Source organism: Zonotrichia albicollis, chromosome 9 (genome assembly GCF_047830755.1).
Source record: "Zonotrichia albicollis isolate bZonAlb1 chromosome 9, bZonAlb1.hap1, whole genome shotgun sequence".
Classification (NCBI taxonomy): domain Eukaryota; kingdom Metazoa; phylum Chordata; class Aves; order Passeriformes; family Passerellidae; genus Zonotrichia; species Zonotrichia albicollis.
The window spans coordinates 27765409-27788087 of record NC_133827.1 but is presented as its reverse complement, the minus strand read 5'-3'; the positions used below and the strand labels follow the sequence as shown (position 1 = coordinate 27788087).

Below are 22679 nucleotides of genomic sequence, written 5' to 3'. Positions count from 1 at the left end.
AAAGCTGCTCATTAATTAGCCAGCTCTCAGTCTGTTCTATTGTATCAGGGTTTTTTTTGCCAGTTGCAGGACTTTTCATACAGACCTTCACAAAGTTCTTGTCAGCCTAACTTTGTAGACAGTTGAAGTTGTGTGAAAAAGCAGCCACTTTTCTCCACAGAGCCGCTTGTCTCATTGTAGAAACGAATCCATTGCATGATTTGCCTGTCATAAATACATGCTGGCTGTTTCCAGTCACCTTCTTGTCCCTCATGCAGGTAGAAATGGGTTCAAGGAAAACTTTTTCCATTATCTTCCTAGGAAGTGAGATTAGGCTGACAGGCCTATAGTTCCTTGGATTCTCTTTTTGTGCCTTTCTCAATGATGGGTATAACATTTGCCATTTTATGGTTGCCAAGACCTTCCAAGGACTGTAGAGTTACATGTTTATAGCCTTTCAGATAAGTCTGATATGAGTCATACTAAAATTCAGAGTTAGGATCTTTTCCTTCCTAAAAACACATTTAAGCTAAAGCTTCATGTGGTATTTTCCTAATCCTGTATCAAATGTGGATTAGCTCTGGTTTTGCTATGATTATTTATCTTTTCTGAAATAAAGTGTGTGTTGGAAAATAATTAATATGGTCAAATTACAGACTTAGCCCTGTAAACATGAAACTGAAGAGTGCTCTGTGGAATGCCATCACTAAGAAAGCAGCATCCTTAATATCTGTCCTTGAGGAAGCAGCTGTGCCAGGGGACATTGTCCAGGCTGTGGAAGGGATGGCTGTGATTCTGCGATTGGCTGCTCTCTGCATCGTTCACTGCTCTCCCCCAGCAGATTCCACCAGGTAAAAGTACCAAGGGGAAACTGTTGGTTTCATTACAATTTGTGTCATTTAATGCTTGTCTGTATGTCAGGATCAATATTGGATGGGTCCTGTGCATTTTGAAGAAGTACATTTCCATATTAACTCGGCTTACCAGCAGTTAATATCAGTATTGTTTGTTGCATTTGTTGCATTGATGTGATTTCTGTTTTAACAGTAAAGAGCATGGAGTGTCTCATCCATGTAACTCTGATACGTGTAAGAATACTCCAAGCTCCTCAGATTCATTGGTGAATATACAGTTCAAGTGGATTTCCTCTGAATTTACCACAAGAGTGGTGAAAGTCTGCAGAAACCTGTTAGAGGCTGCTACACAGATTGTTAATCTAGAACAAGTGATTGACAGAATAGTTAAAATTTTCGATGCTTTGCTATATGCACAAGGTAAGAAACCCTTTAAGGTTGTCTTGTATTTTGTACATTAGGAATTCATCTGACTGTATTAAGTCTATTTGGTAAAGGTGCTGCTATTATTAATCTTGTGCCAGTATTCCAACTTTTTACAGAAAAGGTAAAGTAAAAAAAAATCACTATTTTCTGTTTAGAGACCTTCATTTGCATTGCTTTATGAACATCATTTACTTCTCTTTGGCTCTGCTTCTATTGATTTTTATCTGATCAAGAGAGTACATGGGGATAGTGAAAATACATAAAAAAGGAAAAAACTTTAGCAGTTTTCTTTTAAAGGCACACAGAGGCAGCATAATTTGCTGTCATTTTTCCACTCAACAATTTCAAAGCTAGCTTCAGCAAACATGACATGCATGGTACCAAAAATATTGAGTACTTCCAGGTTTTTTAAAAGTAACTGCTAGGATGGAGGACAGACTCAGTTACCAAGGCTAAAATGTTATTGTGAGGTCAGCTTACCAGACACCCCGAAGTCCAGCTGAAAATCTTTGCACAAATCCAGAGATACCAAAGTTATATTTATTCTGCTGCTCATGTGTTACATTCTGTCATCTGTTTAATGATATATTTAAGTTCCATGCCTAAAAAGTATGATAACATGGGGGAACAGTGATACTAATCTTTGTTGATAGAAAAAGTAATATTTTGTAGCAAATTAAGAACATAAAATGTTTTATACATGTTTTTTAAATGTTTGTTTTGCTGCTTCTTTCCCCTAGTGAAAATTCCACTGAGTGATCAGATTCTTGATGACTTATGTGGGTTGCTGTCTCTGCCCTGGATTTACAGCCATCCTGATGATTCTTCTTTTAAGCCATCTATATGGGGGTTTGGTCCTCTAGTTTTGAGTCAAAAAACTGCACAGAGTTTCTGTAAGTATGTTAAAGTATATAAAGTCTAGTTCCACTTTGGAATGATTATTCTAAAGTGAAATTATTTTATTTGCCTTCTTATGATGAGTGATGGTATCAAAAATTTAAACCAAGTAACTCTTTGCTTTCTTTTTTTTCTCTTTAGCACCCCAAACTCAGTCACACTGTGTGTTTCTTCTGACTGTCTTCCCAAAAAACATTCATCTGGACTGGAGAAAATCAGTTTATCACTGGGCATTACAAAGTCACCATGAAATAATTCGGGCTACTTGTGTTAAAGGATTCTCTCTCCTGCTTCAACCTGTGCAATCCTGCAGTGTGATTCCCAGAGCTCTTTTGTATGTATTAATTCAGCTCTTCTGTCTTTGTGCAAGAAGAAAAATGGGCGTATAATAAATGGAGCATAAGCACAAAAATAAATGTTCATTTCAAATGAAATTCGTTAGATCTTAATTTCAGAAATCATGAGATATTAACAGGATAGGTGCACATGGTGATGTCTGTGTGACAGAGCAGTGCTCACTTAGTATGTCAGTATGCAAGTTCCTTTGCTTGCTGAAGGAAATTTAAATTAGGAAGGGAAGGGAGATATCTTTGTCAGTGAAATCCATCCTGTATTTGTCCATATGTCTCTTCAAATCTTTGCAGCTTCTCTGCCTTTTTTATATATGTCTTGGTGTCTCCTGTCCTTTTGTGTTAGTCTTCAGTTTCTCCTTTAGAGCGTGCCAGCCTCACCATGCCCAGCGCTGCTGAAGCGTTGAACAGAACGTGAGGGTGGTCTGAAAAGGACAGAGATGATTTAGTGAGACAGATCCTTAAGCTGTCCTGATAGTACTGCCAGTGTAGTTAGAGAACTCAGACAATGTAGAAAAACAAACTTCTAGGTAAATGACCTATTAAAATGATTTCATTTCTGTTTCCATTTCAGAAATCAAATCAGAGATGAGTCTGAGCTAGTCAAGGAGGCTTGTGCTGCTATAGTTGGGAAGTTATCTTGTTGTCTTTCTGGTCCATTCCATGTACAACCTTCCTTAGCAGACTCTGCTGTTAAGGATATTACTCATGATATTTTGTGTAGCAGCCTTACTGTGACTTCTGCTCATGGAAAAGCCTCTTCTGTGCAAGCCTGTGTTTTCAAGCCCTTTTTCATTCTACTTGAGAGCAAAGCACCCAGTTCAGTAAAGCTAGGTATGTGGCTTTACCTTTAGTAACATTTTACACTTCCAGCTGAGGTACTAAGTCATTATATCTGTACCTTTCTCCATTCCTTTTATTCTGTGTTGGGTTTTTAATAGTTCTATTGATAATTGAAGTGTTGTATTTCAGTTGATATCGCTGCTGATATTTAATGTTGTCAGTGATGTTCTTTTTAAGCTGCCTTGGCTTAAATTTGGTCTTTGGCTATATCTTAAAGTGTAATACATGATAAAATCTGAATTTGAAATCTCTTCTCTGATTTCACAGTATTTATTCTTTTGGTTAAAAAAGTTAAGTGTGCTTTATGGTTTGTTTGCCTCACTTTTTTGTGCACTTCAGTAGATTTTGAAAAACTATTAAAAGCATGTTTTTCTTCCCTCCTCCAATCCAGCATTTATAGAAAATATACCTCATCTTTGCAAACACCTGGATTTTAATACTGATGAGTCCAGTGTGAAGACTCTTGTTGGGTCTTTATTAAATCTAATGGAAGATCCAGACAGAGATGTAAGAGTGGCTTTCAGTAACTGCATAAAGAACATACTAGAATCCTTAGACTCTGAAGAAGGATTCATAAAAGAGGTGAATTCATGTTTATTTTTGGGTTTTTTTCCTAACTTACTATGGTTTTTGTTTCACTAGTGTCAAACACTAACATTGATGTGTTTTTGTTTTCCTGTGTATCAGCTGTTTGTTTCAAGGATGAAGGAAGCCTACACAAATGCCAAAATGTCAAGAAATAATGAGCTTAAAGACACCTTGATTCTCACAACAGGAGATATTGGAAGGTATTTTGATAGTATCTTGAAAATTGCCAAGTTGTGTCAGTTTGTGGTACAAAGTGCCCTTTCTTTAAGTGTAAGATGACTTAGTTTGAAGTCACCCTTTTCCCAGTCCATTGCAGCTGTACAGAGCTGTTGATTCCTGTGGAACATTCCTCATTTTCTCATTTTCTTCTGCCCTGTCACAGGAAGTACGGATAAGCCATGCAGATACAAGCATGACTCATTTTGCATGATGGCAATTGCATCTTCTTAAGTCATTTTATTAATGCAACAATTCAGTTTTACCTTTTAATCCTTTTTCTTCTGCTTACTTGGTAAGGGCATCCAAAGGAGAGTTGGTGCCATTTGCCCTCCTGCATTTGCTGCACTGTTTGTTGTCCAAGTCGCCGTCGGTGGCCGGAGCAGCGTACGCAGAGATCCGGGCCCTGGCAGCAGCCAAGGCCATAAAGCTGCAGGCTTTCTTCAGCCAGTACAAGAAGCCAATCTGTCAGGTAAAAAGAGTGTGTGGTTTAGAAAGTGCATGCCTTTGGGTTCTTTGTATATATTTTGAAAATGGAATTCAAGGTCAAAATTGCAGTATTTCTCAAGATGAAATTTCATAGGACAAGAAAGAAATGATTTTAAGGGAAAGGCCCTACCAACATTCAGGAAGGAATGGGAAATCTTTGATTTTGTTGTGATCTCCCCTCAATAGTGTCGGTTCTCTGGTGTATTCCCTAGATGCTTCATTCTGAAATAGAGGCTCTTGCATTCTGTAGTACTATTGCTGCAAGACACTATGGTTCCAATTTGGAGTTGAAGTCAGCATTGCACAGGCATAATTCTGCCATGATTGATTTAGATTTTTTGTTCTATCCATTACCTAACAACAACAAGTTCTGTTTAAAAAGAAAATTGTCAAAGCAGACTTTTCTAACTTTGAATATTTTTTAGTAATGCAATATTTGAATCCAGAGTTGCAAAACTGAATGTAATTAATAAGTGGATGATAATCCAGTTCTGTTGCAAAGTCATAATCATAGATCTATGTGCAATAAATGAGAGGGAAAAATGATGCATGGAAAGACCAGTGAAACTTTTGTGTTTAGTTTTAGGGAGTGAACAAGGGGCAAATAATACTAAGTACCTCTTTCTTCGTGCTTAGTTTCTTGTGGAATCCCTGCACTCCAGCCAGATGGTGGTGTTGAGTGCTCCGTGCCAGGGCAATGAGCTGCAGAAAGAAACAGCTGCTCACCAGAGAGAAATGGCTCTGGACATGTTATCTGAGATTGCCAGTGTATTTGATTTTCCAGATCTAAATCGCTTTCTCTCAGTAAGTTGGTATCCTTTTGGTATTTTGTGCTTGTGCTTGTGAAGTTCAATTTTAATCCACACTTTCTCTTGGGAATGCTGCAAGTGAGAGTGCAAGTGCAGAGGAACAGTTTTATCAAGGGGTTAGAGGGATGAATACAGTGCCTATTCAAGTGTGGTGGATAAGGAGCTAAAGTTTAAAATGCTCATTAAGCATATTAATGATCTAGTGCACTTGGAGGCATCCTTTGTAAGGTGTGATTTTTGCATGGTGTCAGTTTTCTTATTTCAAAATATGAAAACTACCCTTTTACCTCTTTTGGGGTTTTTTAAGATTTCCTTTTATGGAGAATCTGGATTAACACAAAAAATGCTAGCTCACTTTTTGTTTACAAGTTTCTTAGTATGGATTAGATTTTAATTACTAGTATGGATTTAATTTTAATTACTGAAGTAAATAGTTTTATCTGCATTTTTATTAGGTATATGCATTTATGAAAGTTTTTCTCTGTTCATTCCTGTGGTGATAGTTACGACCAGACACATGTTGTGGTACTGACCCAAATGGAACTTAGCCTAACCCTGGGGTTGTGGAGGGTTTGTTTGTTTGGTTCTTACATTAACTGTAGTTCTTCATTTACCAGCGGACCCTGCAAGTTTTGCTTCCTGACCTTGCAGCCAAGGCCAGTCCTGCAGCCTCCACACTTATTAGAACCATAGCAAAGCAATTGAATGTGAACAGAAGAGAGATTTTAATCAATAACTTCAAATACATCTTCTCTCATTTGGTCTGTTCCTGCACCAAGGATGAGCTGGAGCGGGCACTGCACTACCTCAAGGTAAATTGGCATTTGCTCTGCTACACCTGCAGATGAGGAGCAACAGCTGATGCATAGTGAGCTTTCTGCTGTATTTAGATTAAGGTATTGCAAAGCAGAGGTTGGGAAATTGCATATGCAGAAATTTTGTTTTTATTGTTTATAATCACTTCCATTAGCTCTGAGAAATATTTCTAAGCTATTTTATGAACTTAGCAAATTCTAAAAGCTTGGTTTGTCTAACATTGAGCTGTTTGAAAGCTTTGACTTCTATAACAAACCAACCAGCCCACTGGCTCCTGTCTCTCAGTGCTCTAATTACATTGTGATGAAATGAAATGATATTTCTTTGTGTTGAGTGCAGAATGAGACTGAGATCGAGCTGGGCAGCTTGCTGAGGCAGGACTACCAGGGCCTGCATAACGAGCTGCTGCTGCGGATCGGGGAGCACTACCAGCAAGTCTTCAATGGGCTGTCCATACTGGCTTCATTTGCCTCCCAGGATGATCCTTATCAGGGACCTAGGGAAATAACCTCACCAGAGCAAATGGTAAGGACATCAAAATATTCATGCTCAGTTTTTTCAGTAATTTCTTTTTGGTCATTGTGAGAGTGTAGACAATTTGCCATTTTCTGAGTGGCACTTACTTCAGGGGAAAAGTGGAAGAAAGGCTGACATTTCCTATGAAGTGTTTTTGTAACAGAGAGATCCATACCAAGTATGCATAAAACCAAATCAAAACGAAAAGAACAAACCAACAACACATATGTAAATCTTAACATCTTACAAAACAGCAAGACCCACAGCCTAATAGGGATGTCTGTCAATAACACTGATATTTCTTAAGTAGCTACGTAGTTGGGATTCTTCTCATATGTATTTCAGAATTTGCATTTCATACCTGCATTTTAATTTCTTAGGCTTTGAAATGTGTTAATTGTTTGGGGTTTTAACTTATTGTAATTATTTGGGGTTTTAACTTTTTTTTCCCTCTCCATAGGCTGATTATCTGCAACCTAAATTGCTTGGTATCTTGGCTTTTTTTAACATGCAGTTACTGAGTTCCAGTGTTGGCATTGAGGATAAAAAAATGGTGTGTAAACTTAATTCTGAATATTAAAACAAAAATAAGCAAGCACTGTTATAATATTCCAGATTTACTTGTGTGGTCATGCAACTGTCAAGGGAGTCTCAAAGATACTAGGGTCCTAAAATGATTCCTTAAAACTGGTGGTCTCACTGAGGGTAGGACTTCGGTGTAAGCTTAAAAGCTCTTGATTTCTTTAATGATCAAATAGATAATGATCAGATAATAATGACAGATACATATTTCAGTCAGACATGGTGTATGCAAGGAGTCAATCAACCAGGAATTGTGGGGAGAAATCCAAGTGTATTATTTTTAGTGTGTGAAACAAACACCAGTGGGAGGATGAGGGAATGTGGGAGAAACTGGAATTACTGCATGGGGTTATATAAGGACACCAAAGGGTAAAGTAAAAAGATGGAAATCCAAGAGATTAGTTTTGGTTCCCACAGAACAGCTCCTTTAAGCTTTTCAGTAGAGTGCATTTAGAGAAATTAGAGCTCACAGCTTGAGACAAAGTGAAAATTCTCCTGAAGCAGTGCTTCCAACCACAAGACTGGCCTTTTAGCCTCTTCACAGAGTGACTGTGGATGATTTCTACAGGAAGTTTTCAATGCTAGAATGTACATAACCTTTGCTTTGACAGACTTCATTTTTTCTGGTGTTTTTTTTGATTTTCAGATATTCATGTTAAAATGTTCTCATTTTCATAGCCCCTTTTCTGCATGCTTTCTGAATTTCCTAATTTGTACAGCACTTCTTTTGCTGCACCTGCTATTGTTTCTATCTTCTGCTTTTGTTCTTGGTGAGTTTCCCCTTGCATGACCCTTTCTCAAGCTCAGGTTTATTCTGTGTTACTGATCTGTCATGCTGGACATTTTACTACCTTGTTTGGTGTAGTGTTACTGTGACTGAAATATCTCCTGCATCTCAGTATTTCTCTTCTGTCTTCCATTGACAGCTGAGCTATTACCTGTTCCCTGATGCTTGCCAGTCACTTCAGTGAGCAGTTATATGTCAACTCTGTTGGGGTTTTCTTGGTTTGATTTTTCTTTTAAATGCAAATTTGTTTATTTCCTCTCTATTTCCTAAGCCTTCTCTTTTCAGCTTGGGATATATAGCTAATCATGTCTTATAATAGACATCTGTTATCATTAACTCCTTGGTGTCTGCAGTTCTTCCCTCATGATCTGTCAACAGCCTAGATAATGTAGGGTTTTGTTACAATCTTGTCATTAGAGATTCATCCCCTTTTTTTCCTAAACCCAAATTCTTTATTAAAACATCAAACTAATTTTGATATCTTAGAGTATGATTTCTTAAGCAAGGCTAGCCTGATTTTAATAGAAAATATAACTCCTACATGTTTTCCTGAGTATCTAATACATGAAAATGATTTTCATCTGTCTAGGCTTTAAACAGCCTGAGGTCTTTAATGACACTCATGGGTCCCAAGCACATCAGTTCTGTCAGAGTGAAGATGATGACCACGCTGAGAACAGCTCTGAGATACAAGGATGACTTCCCAGAACTGTGCTGCAGGTGGGCTGATGGTGTACCCAAACAGTGACATCCCTGCTATTTCTGTCCTTTCATGCACTGTGTTGTTTTGTTCTGGACAGGAATCTAAACCACAGTGCTGAAATAGCTCAAAGTGCTTCTCATGACTCACCTGAAATATTTCCTGCAGAGAAGAATCATTGATTATATTTTTTGTTGCCTTTTCTTGTTTAGAGCCTGGGATTGCTTTGTTCGAAGTCTGGACCATTCCTACCTTGGTTCCTTGCTCAGCCAGGTGATAGTGGTGCTATTGCCCCTCATACATATCCAACCCAAGGAAACCACAGCAATATTCCACTTCCTCATCGTGGAGAACAGGTACTGCACAAGATATTTTCAGTTCTATGGTTTCAATCCTGCAACAGGAATGGGGATAACCCTGAATTCAAGTCATCCAGCACTGAGACCAGAAAACATATTTTTCTCCTAAATAGTTGCTGCTCTATAAAATTGCCCCTTCTCTAAATTGTGTTGAGGTCCTGAAATGTAACAAGCCTCATCTGAAAAGGGGTTTTTATATTGTCCTTATAAATATATATGATGCTGTGGCCAAGTTACAGCCCATTCAGACCCTGAACCCTGCCAGGTGGTCTTCAGTGTGTTTATTGTGCTGATATGGAAAATTCCCTCTACAGAATAATGATGATTGCTAACATTTGCTCTAAGCTAAAGAGAAGTGTACAGAATTGGAAATGGGGAGGAAATGAGTTCTTTGTTTTCTTCAGTGATTAGAGGTATAATTATGAAGTGCACAGATTATTATGTTCAGTAAGGTTTCATACATTCCATTCAAATGGTCACACCAACTGAAAATAAAATCAAAGTTTAATACAAAATACTTTAATTCTCATGACTTAACCTTTTTGAAGATAAGATTGAGTCATAATTCTTTTTCATCTTACATTTTGTAACATAAAAGGGGTTTTTTTAGAAATGTTGATACTTAATACCTTGATTACTTTTGATGGGTTTTAATTTTTCTTGCATTGTATCATACCAACAGTTTTCACAATAAAAAGTAGTAATAGGAATAATAAGGCTCTTGTACAAGGCCATAGTAGCAATATTGAAAGAGATTTCTTCATTGCTTTATTTGGATGGTTTTTAGGAGTGTTTTGGATTCAACTAATGTTTGCTGTATTCTTTGCAATATTTTTTTTATAACCATTAGGGATGCAGTACGAGACTTTCTACATGAAATTTATTTTCTACCTGACCTTCCTGAACTAAAAGAAGTTCAGGTTGTCCTTCAGGAATACAGAAAGGTACAGCTTCTTTTATTTATTTTCTTGGCTTTATTGCATAAAATGAATTCATGACAACTAAGGAAAGCATGTAAAGTGCATTGTTAAGTGGAAGTATATTTATCTGCCTGTGATACACAAAATTGGTTTTATGTGTCACAGGCATAGTTTAAAGCATGGTCTGATTCTGGTTTAGGAATGAAATATGTTCAACATTCCTGTTTCTGTAGCGTCTCCTGAACCCTGACTTTTCTTCTATTTTGTGACAGATTTTAGGATGAGAAGTCAACAGTTTTAGCTATGGCCATATTGTCTTTACAGGGAGCAAAGTTTGTCTCTTCTTAGGAATACCATATGGTTCATTTCATTTGCTTGTCCTCAGAATGATTAGGAAATAGATGGGAAGTAGCAATTATTTTTGGGAATAATGCAACAAAAGTAGAAATAATTTAATTCTAGACAGACTTTAAGCAAAGCATTTTCTTATGATTTTATACTTTTATTTACACCAGCATTATATTTACCCAAAAGTAAAATATAGCAGCTTTTTGAGTAAAACATTTTTAAAAATAGGCAAGAAGACAATGGTATATAGATATAGGTGAGAATGTAAGCAAAAAGGCAGTTGTTTCCATGTATTCTTGCTTGTGTTCTTTGAGATGCTGTTCAGCCATATTCCTGTTTACTTTCAGTCATATTCCTGTTATACTTAACCTGAAGTTGTTATATCCTGCTCAGGAATCCTCCAAGAGCACAGACCTGCAGACAGCCCTGCAGCTGTCCATGAGAGCTATTCAGCACGAGAATGTGGATGTTCGGATTCATGCACTTACCAGCCTGAAAGAAACACTGTATAGAAACCAGGTATAGAAAACCTCCTTCAGCAGAACTAAAAATAAATCACATTAGCATCTGGACCAAAAGTCTGAAACACCCTTGTTGTTACAGGATGTTCACTTGAACTGGGTTATTCTCCTCAGTTCAATAAGCTGTTTCTTTGTATAATGGGGGAAATGGATTCTTTTTCATGACACCTCTATGTAGGTGGACTTTCAAATACTCAAATCTTTGTGATACTGATTTAGCAAGGCTAGCGTACTTTTTTTTTTTCAGCTCTGAGGAAAGATGTATCTAAGAAGTCCATTTCAGCAATTTGTTATGTGGTCTGATTGCCCACATAACAAATTGCCTTATGTTTAGGGCATGTATGGTTTTGACATCAGAAGCCTCGTACCTAAAAGTAAGCACGTGTGTGTGTGTATGTGTGTAATACATGAAAGAATTAAGATGTCCTTGGAACACCTTAGACCTTTTTTTTTCTCTTCCTTCTTTGTCTTCCACCCTCAAAAATTTGAATCCATTGATCATATGCAAAGGCATTTTATAGCCATGTACAAGCTGAAGACATTGCTTTACGGTTCTGTGTGGTTATTAGCCCAAAGGGTGAATGTGACCCAATAGAAAAAGTAATAAATCTGTACCCTTAGTAGTTATAAGATTGTGGGACGCTCTTTAGCCAGAAATTTAAAAAAAAAGCCCAGCTAAAAGAACAAACAATCATTGTGTGTACTCCTGGACTACCAATAATTCTTGCAGCTCAGGTCAGCAAAATCCTGTTGTGTCTTGCTGAGTTAGAGGTCTAGCAAAATAATTAAAGCAAATCAAACTTAATTAGTTCCACAGCTTGTGAAACTATTTGCTCTGTTATGTTGGCTGTGGTTTCAGTTTTCATTAAGCATAACAACGACAAACATCTTGATTTTTTTCTGTATTTGGACTAAATGTGAAACTAAGGAATAAAAGCTGGGTCAAAGCAAAAAAAGAAAGGACACCTAATTAAAATGATGGACATTGATCAAAGGACTTGAAACCCTGGGCTTTGTAGGACTTGGGGGTTATGAAATGTCCAAGAAATGGCAAATAATAAGAATAGAAATGGATAGAAATGGCAGGAAACCCAGGAGGTATCACAACAGTTGCATGAGAGAAGTTGGGAGGAAGTACTGGAACACATGAGAAGAGGGATAAGTGAAAAATACAGATAATGTAGAAAAGAAAAGAGGTACTTGGGAAGACAAAGAAAGAAAATTAAGTTAGTAGAGAGGTGCATGATAATGGAAAACAATATTGGCCATGGCAGCATTATTAACTGAGGCCCAAATTCCTCACGCATTTGTTTAGTCCTTCCTAGGGTGAGGAGCAGATGAGTGCAATTGGACTGTAGTTACAACCTCAACTCATGGCTAAATGAAATTGGAAGTGAGTTGCAGGTTGAAGATTTCTGAGATGATTTACAAATATGGTTGTAGAATGGCTCATCTTTATTACTCATCTTCCCAGGAAAAGCTGATCAAGTATGTGACAGACAGTGAAACCGTGGAGCCAGTCATCTCCCAGCTGGTGACAGTGCTTCTCATCGGCTGCCAGGATGCAAATTCCCAGGCACGACTGCTCTGTGGAGAATGTTTGGGTGAACTGGGAGCCATAGATCCTGGCAGGCTTGATTTTTCAACAAGTGAAACTCAAGGAAAACACTTCACTTTTGTGGTAAGAAGCATTGCAGTAGTGTTTTGTTTAGCATTAGGAGTCTTCCAAAAGTCCTTGGGAGGAGGGAACCTCTTATCTCTAGGCCCTTTGAAAATCTGGACTTGCTGTCTCCCCTAAAACAGTTTGGAGTTACACTTCCAAGTGGTTATTTAGAGATACAGCTATTACTCTGTTTTAGTAAAACTGGCATTCTGTTTGTGATTAAGGCTGGAGTGGAAGATCCAAATTTTGCCTATGGATTGTTAATGGAACTGACCAGAGCTTTCCTTGCTTATGCTGACAATGTTCGTGCTCAGGATTCTGCAGCTTATGCAATTCAGGTAAGATCTGTGCTTAGATCCTACTTTTATTTCACAGGTTATGTTCTGTAACATTGAACTATGCAATACAATTTTTCATTTTTAAGTATTTGAAACTTCATCCTGTAACAGGTTTAAATTAGAAAGTACACTTAGTATTCTGGGTTAGTCCTCACATAAGATAGATGAGTTTATTTTTGTGTCACAATATTATAGGAGACATTGGATGTTTTAGAGGTAACTGGCAGTTCCATACACAGGGATTAAGGACTAATCCTGAGAGTGGCTTAGAATTAGTTCAGGTTTCATAGGCAGAAATGAAAAGCAGACTGTTTCTTAGGAATACTCTGGTTCTGCTTACACTTTTAAGAAGCAAGTGAAAAGGAACCTACCCTTGTTTTCAGGCTCTAGTCTTTTGTGCTGGTTTTATTTAGCGGATGGAGGTTTTTGCTTTTTCATTCTTGCTGGTTATGATGTTTAATATCTTTGTGAAAACTTCAGGATAGTTCTTTAGTCCAGGAGAAAATAGGTGGCCCTATGTAGTCAGCAGGATAAGAGTTTTATTAGCATATGCACAAGATTGTGCACTTCCTGCACAAGGAGGAATCAGACTAAATTCTAGTCCTGGTTTATTGGCAGATGTGAAGAATACAAGATAATGTGGTCCAAACACCAACTGGAGAATCTAGGGAATCCATAGTTGAAATCAAAACTTGCCTAGTAACAGAGGATTAACAGTGTTGGATCACAGTTTTGCAGTTATGATTTCTGAATTAAACATTCCATAACTTCTCTCTCATTACTTATCACAGACTCATTTAGGTTGGAAAGATCATATCATATACATGGGGTTTTGTACTGTGGTCATGAAAATCCTCAGTGCTAACTTGGTGATGCAAACCATCTTTTTCAGGAGTTACTGTCCATCTATGACTGTAGAGAGACCAACACTGACTGCCCTGGCTCCAGGCTTTGGAGGAGATTTCCTGAGCATGTGCAGGAGATCTTGGAACCTCACTTAAACACAAGGTATATGACAGCTAAAGGAATGGCTTTTCTTAACACATCTGTTGGGTTTTTTCTCCAGGATAGTGTTAACCATATATGGTTTTGTGACTCTCACTCTTCATGTATGAGTGACTCTTACTCTTTCGTGTATGTATATACACAAAATTGGAATAAGGTCTTTCTACTAAAAGCTGAATTATTACTTACTTGAATGTAGTTCTCTCTAAATCAAACAAGCAAAACTTGGAGCTCATACTTTGCCCATGTTTGCCTGTTTGTCCTTAGAGCATTGACTTATATGATGTTTTGAAGCTTTTGCTTTTCTTTCCCTTCTACTCAAATCTACTAGCATCCTATTAGTCCTACCTTCTACAGAAGTAGGAGGAGCTCACTGAGTTTTAATTGGACTTTTTCTTCACATTCATTTTGTTGAAGTAATGATAAACTTCAAATTATGTTGCTGTCTTAACTAGAAATAATCAATGTTTCCTTTCTATTTCCTCATGAAGACAGTCATGCTCACCTATGATAAGCTTTACCTTTTTAGAAAACAGACTTTTTGGCCTTTCTCATCTTTCATGTATGCTCTGGGTTTTTCCTGTCAAGAACACTGTACTCAGATGTTTATCAAACTTCATTTCTTAAAACTGATTGCGAATAGCACTTTAAAATATATTTGCAAACAACCTATCAAGTTATGAGAATTTTTATTTCATATTTAATTTTAAGGAGCTCTAGAATAAAAGATGTTGACTACTGAAAGTGGGGGTTTTAATTCTACTTTTAAAGAGTCAGAAGACAGGACTTAATATTGCTCCAATGAGGGAATTTCATAACTAACAATGTGATATTGTTTACTGTATTACATGAAAAGTTAGTTTTATTAAATGAATATTTCAAAATTACAGGTACAAGAGTTATCAGAAGGCTGTAAACTGGTCTAAGGTGAAGAAGCCAATTTACTTAAGCAAATTAGGTGATAATTTTGCAGAATGGTCAGCAACTTGGGCCGGTTATCTTATAACAAAGGTAAGGAAAGAAATCTTTCTGTAAGGCTCTTTGCAAGACAGTTCTTGAACTTCATTTCAGTTTCTGCAGGTCAGGGGTGGATGGGAGAATATGGGTGCTGGCTGCAGGCCTCTTACAAGACTTTCCTGCTTCTCCAGCAGGGTACTGCACTCCCCCTTTCCCCAGCAGTGGTCCTGGCGAGGCTTCACAGGCAGTGGCAAAGCTAAAAATCAAGGAAACTTGTCTTTGACCAGACACTCTTGTGAAACTGAGGGCACTGACAAATGCTTGTGAGAAGTTTCTGAAATACTTCTGGATTTATCTTCTCAGTTTTGGAAAGATTTCCCTGTAGCTCCACAGTGTTAGCACATAAAATGTACTTGTATCTTCTTTTTCTTTTCCCTTTCCAATATCTAAGTGACCCACTGAAAATGTCACTTCCAAATCAGCCACTCTAAGAAGTGAATTGAATTACAATAGCTCAGTAACTGCAATGTCCTCTTTCAGACAGAATAGAATTGAATGTCTTCATAATATCCTACTTTCTGCAGGCTTTTAATTGCAGAAGAGAGGCTGAGTGTAGTGACAGACTCTCAGCCTTAAGGTTTTTTCTATGGCCAGTGCAAGTTCTCAATGGTGTAAAACACATGGAGAAGTGGAAATTTAAGCAGTGCTTGCCTGTCTTTGTGCTGTCAGCAGTTGCTACATGTAATAGCAGCTGCCATCTGGTATCCCTGCTGCAGATTTAAGTCTGATGAAACTTCTGTAGGAGATAGATATCTTAAAATTATTTAATGGACTGGAATTTGTGTTCATCAACCAAAGGAAACCTATTGATTGTTCATGTATTTGCACTGTTGTAATGATGCTTTTCTTGGAAATAATATTTTTTCTATAGGTGCGACATGATCTTGCCAGAAAAGTCTTTGATTGCTGCAGCATTATGATGAAAAATGACTACAAAGTGACAATTTATCTCCTTCCACACATCCTTGTCTATGTTTTGTTGGGATGCAGTCAAGAGGATCAACAAGAGGTGAGCTGTGTAAGATGGTAGTGTTTTTCACAGGAATGGTCAGGAGCTGTTCTTCATGAGAGCTGCTCAGCTCTGTAGGCCTACATGAATAAATTGTTCAGGTGTTAAACTCCTTTTTGTGTTTTAATAATAGAAATAATAATAATAATTTTCTGACAGGGTTTTGAATATCCTCATACAAGTTTGTGTTGGAACTGCTTTTCAGCAGATTTCCATCAGTTGGGCCTGGGATGAGATGTTATGTGTTCGATCATGACTGCAGTAACATCAGCAGCTGGAGTGGTACAAAGAGGAAGTGTGCAACACAAACAGCCAGTAAACTGAACTTTTATAATGCCAAGAATTCACACTCATAATTTTTTCCTCTCCTTTGCATACAATTATAGTTTCAGTGGATAAACTATTCAGCTGCCACATTCTTGGGGAGCAGGATCTGTAGATGTGCTGTAGCAAAGCTGGGGTGGAGGAGAAGTCATCCTGCTTCCCTTCAGTTTGCTTGAGCTGTCAGGGCATGTGCCCAAGTGCTGCCATTTTTACTGGGAGCAGCACAGGTATGTACAGAGAGATGCAAGTCTGCAAGGACTCTTTGTAAGCATGTCCTGGGTGAAATGAAGGGATTAGAAGATACTGAAAAGTATAACTTACATTCCATTAATTTGAAATTTCACAGCTAAAATATTTGTGTTTAAATATTGTGGGTGTGTAGAGGCGTGTGATGATTTTTCCTCTGTGAGCATCTGTTATTTATGTTAACTCATATTTTATGGACTAAAACAAACAGAAACAGATATTTTGTCAGGGCATTTATTTAAACAGAAGCAAAAAAGTAGATCTGTAATCTTGTAACTAGTAGATAACTTTATTCTTACCAAATTTTCAAGTATTGTATTTGTAGAAGAGATGCAGTAGCATTTGTTGTGTCTTGAAACCTCAAGACTTTCTCCCTGTCTAGAATCCCTTGGCAACAGCTGCTGCTTGGTTTGCCATTTCTTTGCCATTTCACTTGTGTCTTTTGCCTTTGTGTAGGTTTACATGGAGATCATGGCTGTTCTGACACACGATGACCAGTCCAGCAGGAGGCTCGAGGACAGCGCGTCTGACCTGAGCCAGCTGAGCACACAGACCGTGTTCTCCATGCTGGACCATCTCACTCAGTGGGCCAGACATAAGTTTCAAACACTCATTGCTGAGAAAAATGCTGGCAAGTCTAGCAAAGACAGAAGTGATCTAAAAAGTGAGGGCTTATTTTATTTAAAATGGCATTAACATTATTTAAAGAAGTATTTTATTTATGTTTGCAGCTTCACATTGTGACCATTTACAAATGCTGCATTAATATAATATGTAATCTCTTTTATGATTTCTTAATGTTATAGTGTGATTTCCACCCCTTCTACCCCAAATAAATTGTTCTGAATGTCTGTTGCAAGAAATACAGATTTAAAATTTGGAAATGTGAAGTTTTTGACAGTTTTCTAAACATTCTGTTTAACTGAATATAATATTATATTATATTATGTATGTAATATTACATATATAATGTTCTGTACTGTCTTGCAAGATGCAGAAAGTTCACCAAAATTGTTTTAAATGAATTCTTATTGGCAGAGGAGAAAGCAGTGTTCTTTAATTAGTACAATTATCTCACTAAATTGTTACATGAGTTAATTGAATTTTGATGCATAAGATAATTCTTATAAATAAAACCTCAGTTGACAAACTTTTTAATATGTCTTTTTTTCAACAGCATCAAGTGAGGACTATGGAGAATATCAAAATGTGACACGTTTTCTAGACCTCATTCCCCAGGACACACTGGCTGTAGCCTCCTTTCGTTCCAAGGCTTACACCAGGGCTGTGATGCACTTTGAATCATTTATAACAGAGAAGAAACAAAATATTCAGGAACATCTTGGATTTCTTCAGGTTCTGAAGTTCTTTTTGGTTTATGTTTTTTATTTTATGATGAAAATGTGTATAAATAAAGCTTGGTGAAATTCTTCTTTTTGATGGGAAGAAGAAAAGATTTATTTGTGCACTTGTTAAACACAAGTGTTTAGTCATCTGTGTTTCAGCAATATTTACTATGTTCTCTTGCTTGGCATGCTTCTTACAGGAAAAGGAACGAATAGCTTTCTATTATATAATAAAAGATTGTAAATTCCTGAAAATAATTAAATGTGGGTTTGTTGATAGGATAGCATTTATTGCTTTGAAGTTGGCTCTGTGTCTTTTGCCAGAAAATACAGCCAACTATAATAACAAAAAAAAGTGCCAAGTACATTGGAAGAAATTCCAAGTGGCTTATTCTAAAGTAGAAAAAGAGCCAATGCTAAAGGTATTGCAAATTATAGAAATTATTTTTAAGAAGTATTTTAACCTGTGGGATGATCCTGTTTGTGGTTCCCTATGGTTTATATTTGTCAGTGACACTTCAAATTTGAAAAAAACTTAGTATGTTGCTTTTTCACCAAAAGTAATAATCTTTTTGCTATCATGTAATAATAGGATATTTATTTTACTCTTTATACTGATGGTTTCAGGTAAGTTCATGTGGTAATCTATCAATAGCATGAGATCATAAATACTACTGTATACTAAGGAGAGCTAGGGCTCAACTTTGGAAGGAGCCTGGCAAAAAACTGACATCTCCAATAAAAATTGATTGCCAGTGTGTCCTACAGAGTAGTGTGTGCCCCATGTTTAAGGAGTTCTGTGATTCTGCAGGTTATCTATGAAATACCTGTGTTTTTAATGGCCACATGCCATTGTGTTTGTGTACAGAAATTGTATGCAGCCATGCACGAGCCAGATGGAGTGGCTGGGGTGAGCGCCATTCGGAAGGCAGAGCCATCTCTCAAAGAACAAATCCTGGAGCATGAAAGTATTGGCTTGTTGAGAGATGCAACAGCCTGCTATGATAGGGCTATCCAACTGGAACCTGATCAGGTAAATAAAAACCTTATTTCTCTTTTTTATTAAATATCATTATTATTTTTAAACTTTGTAGCTCGCAGATGACCAAGGGAAAAAAACTTCTTCAGAATATTTAAGTAACATAGGAATCTAAGTGTTTATGGTGCCAGTTGCTAAATAATTATTGCTGTTGGAAGTGGCTTATGAGCTGAGACAAATCTCTTACTGGATTTTTTGAATGTTCATTTATCTTACAGTGCAATTAGTTATGCCTTTTCATATTTTAAAAAGCACCCAAATGAGCATTTTTCTTCCTTCAGATTGCCATGAGTTTAATTAATGTGTATGTAGGGTTTTCATTTGTTGTTTTGGTTTTTTTCCTCTTTCTAGATCATTCACTATCATGGTGCAGTGAAGTCTATGTTAGGCCTTGGTCAGTTATCTGCAGTAATAACTCAGGTCAATGGAGTGCTTGCAAACAGGTACTGTAAGCATCTAATACACACTTCATTTGAATAATATGAAGCTCTGGTATAAATCTCTGCCTCAGTAGCCATTTCTGCTCATTATCAAATATTTGAGGCTTATTAAACATAATTGAATTAGCAGTGTGAAGCTGGAAAACTTTGAGGGCTTTATATATAAATTATTTATTTCAAGAAGTCCAGAAATTTTCATAGTTCTTGTCTGTTCTGTGAGCAGTGTTGGTATGTGCTTTAATTTCTTAGACAGGATTTTTGCACTGTTTCCCATGTCACTGATTCCATTGGTATTCTGTAGTCTGTTTGGTGGATAGATTAAAGGCTGGTAGTTTTTGATGTACCACAGAAGTGAAATACACTCTTTGGAGCTTGCATTTGTGGGATCATGTTGTACAGATCTTATGTGTTATCAGTGCATGTCCTTTGGTTTTACTGACTTTCTTTAGAAGCAAGCTTATCTTGCCTCTTTTCAAGTAAGAGAAGTTTTATGTAAAGAACACTTGCTAATGTAATGTAGGATTAACATACTGAGAGGAGACAGCACAAAATTGTATTGCCTTTGTTTTCTTTAATAGGTCTGAATGGATTTCAGAGTTGAACACTTACAGAGTGGAAGCAGCCTGGAAACTATCACAATGGGATTTACTGGAAAATTATTTGGCTTCAGGTAACTTATCATTACATAAAACTATTCATACTTCATTGCCTTTCTGAACAATTGTATGTTTTAGTTTAATCATCTTGAATCAAGGGGCATTTGGTTTGGATTTCACTGGTAGGAGGGTTGGTTCTGACTGTGTTCTGGATTTTGTGACTGAATTTGATTGTAACCTGTGCAGTTTTTAAGCAGAAGTTTTGAGTGACTTTTTTTGAGTCTATCTGGCTGGGTGGATTGTGGAGTTGAATTATACAGTGTTAATAACCTGCAATTACTTCTGAGAAAAATTTATTTTTTCAGTAGCATGTTAAGACAAATTAGCATGTCAGGTTAAGCTGCTTAAAGAAGCAGAATCTTCTACTTCTCCCCAAAGATGTGAAGTCAACTACTTGGAGTGTCAGACTGGGACACTTGTTGTTATCAGCCAAGAAGAAAAATGAAGCAGCTTTTTATGAGACGCTCAAGGTTGTTCGAGCAGAGCAGATTGTGCCCCTCTCAGCAGCAAGCTTTGAAAGAGGATCCTATCAGCGAGGATATGAACACATTATCAGGTTTCTCATTTTCATGGCACTATTTTTAAATGCACAAACCATGTAATCAAGTATGCAGCAGCGAGAATTTTGCATTTCTACAGTAAATGGTACATTTTTTGCCACCTTTATTTTTGTATTTATCCAACGGAAAACCTTTGATTAATTAGGAATTTATATTTATCCTCCATGAAAAACATTCCCAATAAAACTATTTGGTATGGTCTTTCCAAATCAGCTAGCAAAGCAAATGTAAACATCAGGTAATAAAAACCAGCAATTTAATTCCATGCTTGGAGTAGTACAAATAGGCCAGTAACTCCCTTAACTTAAGAGCATTGCTTTTGATCTCTGTGGAGCCTGAAAAGCACTCCCTTTTATTATCAAGGAAGAGCAGTAAGAATTATACCGCATCCCTTTTCTTTATTATTAAACTTTTAATTTGGCTGCAGTAGACTAAAAAGTGAGTAGCCTTTTTGAAAAAAAGACTTAATACTTCCTCTGCACTGTAAATGCATTCTTATGGCAAGATATTGGCTGAAGCCAGTTGCAGTGCATGTTTTAGTTACTTCTTAATTCTCTTTTCTGTTGGTAATTTCTGCAGTGTTGTTTGGGAAATGAAGTTTGGGAATTGAGAAAGAAGTGTTTCAAAGTAGTTTCCTTCAGCCACTGATCCAGGCTACCTGGGAGCCTTTCAAGGATCACTTTTTCTCTGTCAGATGTACCCACTAGATTTGTAGCCACTTCTCTCTGCCAGTGAGAACTGGGGCATTTACAACCACTCAGCTTTCCATCTTTACAGAGACAGATATTCACAGTAATGGTATTTTTAAATAAATGGAATAACTGCACTTTAAGTAAAAGTATATTGCTTTTAAAATGGGATGTATTGAAAATGTTATATTTTCTGAAGAATTGTTGCTGAAGGTAATAGAAATATTCTTTCTAAAGATTGACTTCGTCTCTGGGTGACCTACACTGTTTCTCTGTGCAGCAGCTTGACAAAGGAATATCCTGGATTTTGTGTGCTTGCTTTTGCTGCGTTTTTGCTTTTCAGAATAAATCCTACTGGGTGACATTATTTACAGGATCAAATTTTAGAAAGAAAATTGCAAAAACTTTGTAAGAGTTGCTTGTATCTCAAACAGCAATCAGTTCTCACCAATTTCTTGCCTTTATTTTGCTAACACAGGTTGCATATGCTGTGTGAGCTGGAACACAGTATTGGGCCAATGTTTCAGCAAGCAGATGGTGACCACAGCAGAGATTCCCTGAACTGGTGTGCTCGCATTGAAATGACCCAAAACTCTTACAGAGCAAAAGAACCCATTTTAGCACTGAGAAGGGCTTTGCTTAGTCTCAGTAAAAGGTGAGGACATGACTGTTTCTTGTCTGTGTTGTATGCTCAGTTATATTCTGGGTTTTCATATATGTGTTAGAAGAGAGACAGTAAAACTCAGGGAATTTGTTCTAGACAAAAGCAGTCCCCCAATATTATGTACCTTCAAAATAAGGAGGAGAAGCAGTGTCTAAAGGCAAGAGAAGCAAGAAACAGGGAGAAAGTATATCTATTTCTAGGCCTAAATGGAAAAAAAGGTGAAACAAATGTATTAAAATAGTTTTAAATTATCATTATGTAGCATATAATTTCATGAGAAATTTGTGTTTCAACACATTGATTTTTACTTCAGATTTTAAAGTAGCATTCAAAATGGAAATGTTTTATTTTTTGCAAAAATGTCCCTGCAGCCAGGATTACAGTGAGCTTGTTGGACAATGTTGGCTCCAGAGTGCCAGAGTTGCAAGGAAAGCTGGGCATCACCAGACTGCCTATAATGCTCTGCTCAATGCTGGGGAATCAACGCTCTCAGAGCTTTATGTAGAAAGAGCAAAGTGGCTCTGGTCCAAGGTAAGGTAAACAAAAATGGAATTTAGTTTTCTACCTGCAAGAAAATAATATTTTTAATTTTCTTCAAGAAAAAAAGGCACACAATCAGCATGTGTAAAACAAGATATGTCAGCTGGGACTGTCAGCACATTGCAGCTGATATCCAGGTGCTG

At 37.1% G+C, this 22679-nt stretch overlaps 1 protein-coding gene across 3 annotated transcripts in view; it reads left to right on the top strand.

The window, feature by feature from the left end:
• The window catches only part of ATR (ATR checkpoint kinase), a 39754-nt gene that overhangs the window by 5136 nt on the left and 11939 nt on the right, over positions 1 to 22679 (top strand). For all 3 annotated transcript variants that reach the window (XM_026794990.2, XM_014268803.3, XM_014268804.3), the window contains 29 exons: positions 636 to 830; positions 1027 to 1253; positions 2000 to 2152; positions 2298 to 2490; positions 3081 to 3340; positions 3741 to 3931; positions 4037 to 4137; positions 4454 to 4625; positions 5279 to 5446; positions 6069 to 6263; positions 6607 to 6792; positions 7244 to 7336; positions 8742 to 8872; positions 9065 to 9208; positions 10062 to 10155; positions 10873 to 10998; positions 12475 to 12681; positions 12888 to 13001; positions 13894 to 14009; positions 14897 to 15017; positions 15895 to 16032; positions 17059 to 17266; positions 17780 to 17958; positions 18817 to 18981; positions 19339 to 19430; positions 20006 to 20097; positions 20462 to 20639; positions 21811 to 21987; positions 22368 to 22527. In XM_026794990.2, the coding sequence (XP_026650791.2) occupies positions 636 to 830; positions 1027 to 1253; positions 2000 to 2152; positions 2298 to 2490; positions 3081 to 3340; positions 3741 to 3931; positions 4037 to 4137; positions 4454 to 4625; positions 5279 to 5446; positions 6069 to 6263; positions 6607 to 6792; positions 7244 to 7336; positions 8742 to 8872; positions 9065 to 9208; positions 10062 to 10155; positions 10873 to 10998; positions 12475 to 12681; positions 12888 to 13001; positions 13894 to 14009; positions 14897 to 15017; positions 15895 to 16032; positions 17059 to 17266; positions 17780 to 17958; positions 18817 to 18981; positions 19339 to 19430; positions 20006 to 20097; positions 20462 to 20639; positions 21811 to 21987; positions 22368 to 22527 (4576 nt within the window). The remainder of the gene's footprint in view (positions 1 to 635; positions 831 to 1026; positions 1254 to 1999; positions 2153 to 2297; positions 2491 to 3080; positions 3341 to 3740; positions 3932 to 4036; positions 4138 to 4453; positions 4626 to 5278; positions 5447 to 6068; positions 6264 to 6606; positions 6793 to 7243; positions 7337 to 8741; positions 8873 to 9064; positions 9209 to 10061; positions 10156 to 10872; positions 10999 to 12474; positions 12682 to 12887; positions 13002 to 13893; positions 14010 to 14896; positions 15018 to 15894; positions 16033 to 17058; positions 17267 to 17779; positions 17959 to 18816; positions 18982 to 19338; positions 19431 to 20005; positions 20098 to 20461; positions 20640 to 21810; positions 21988 to 22367; positions 22528 to 22679) is intronic.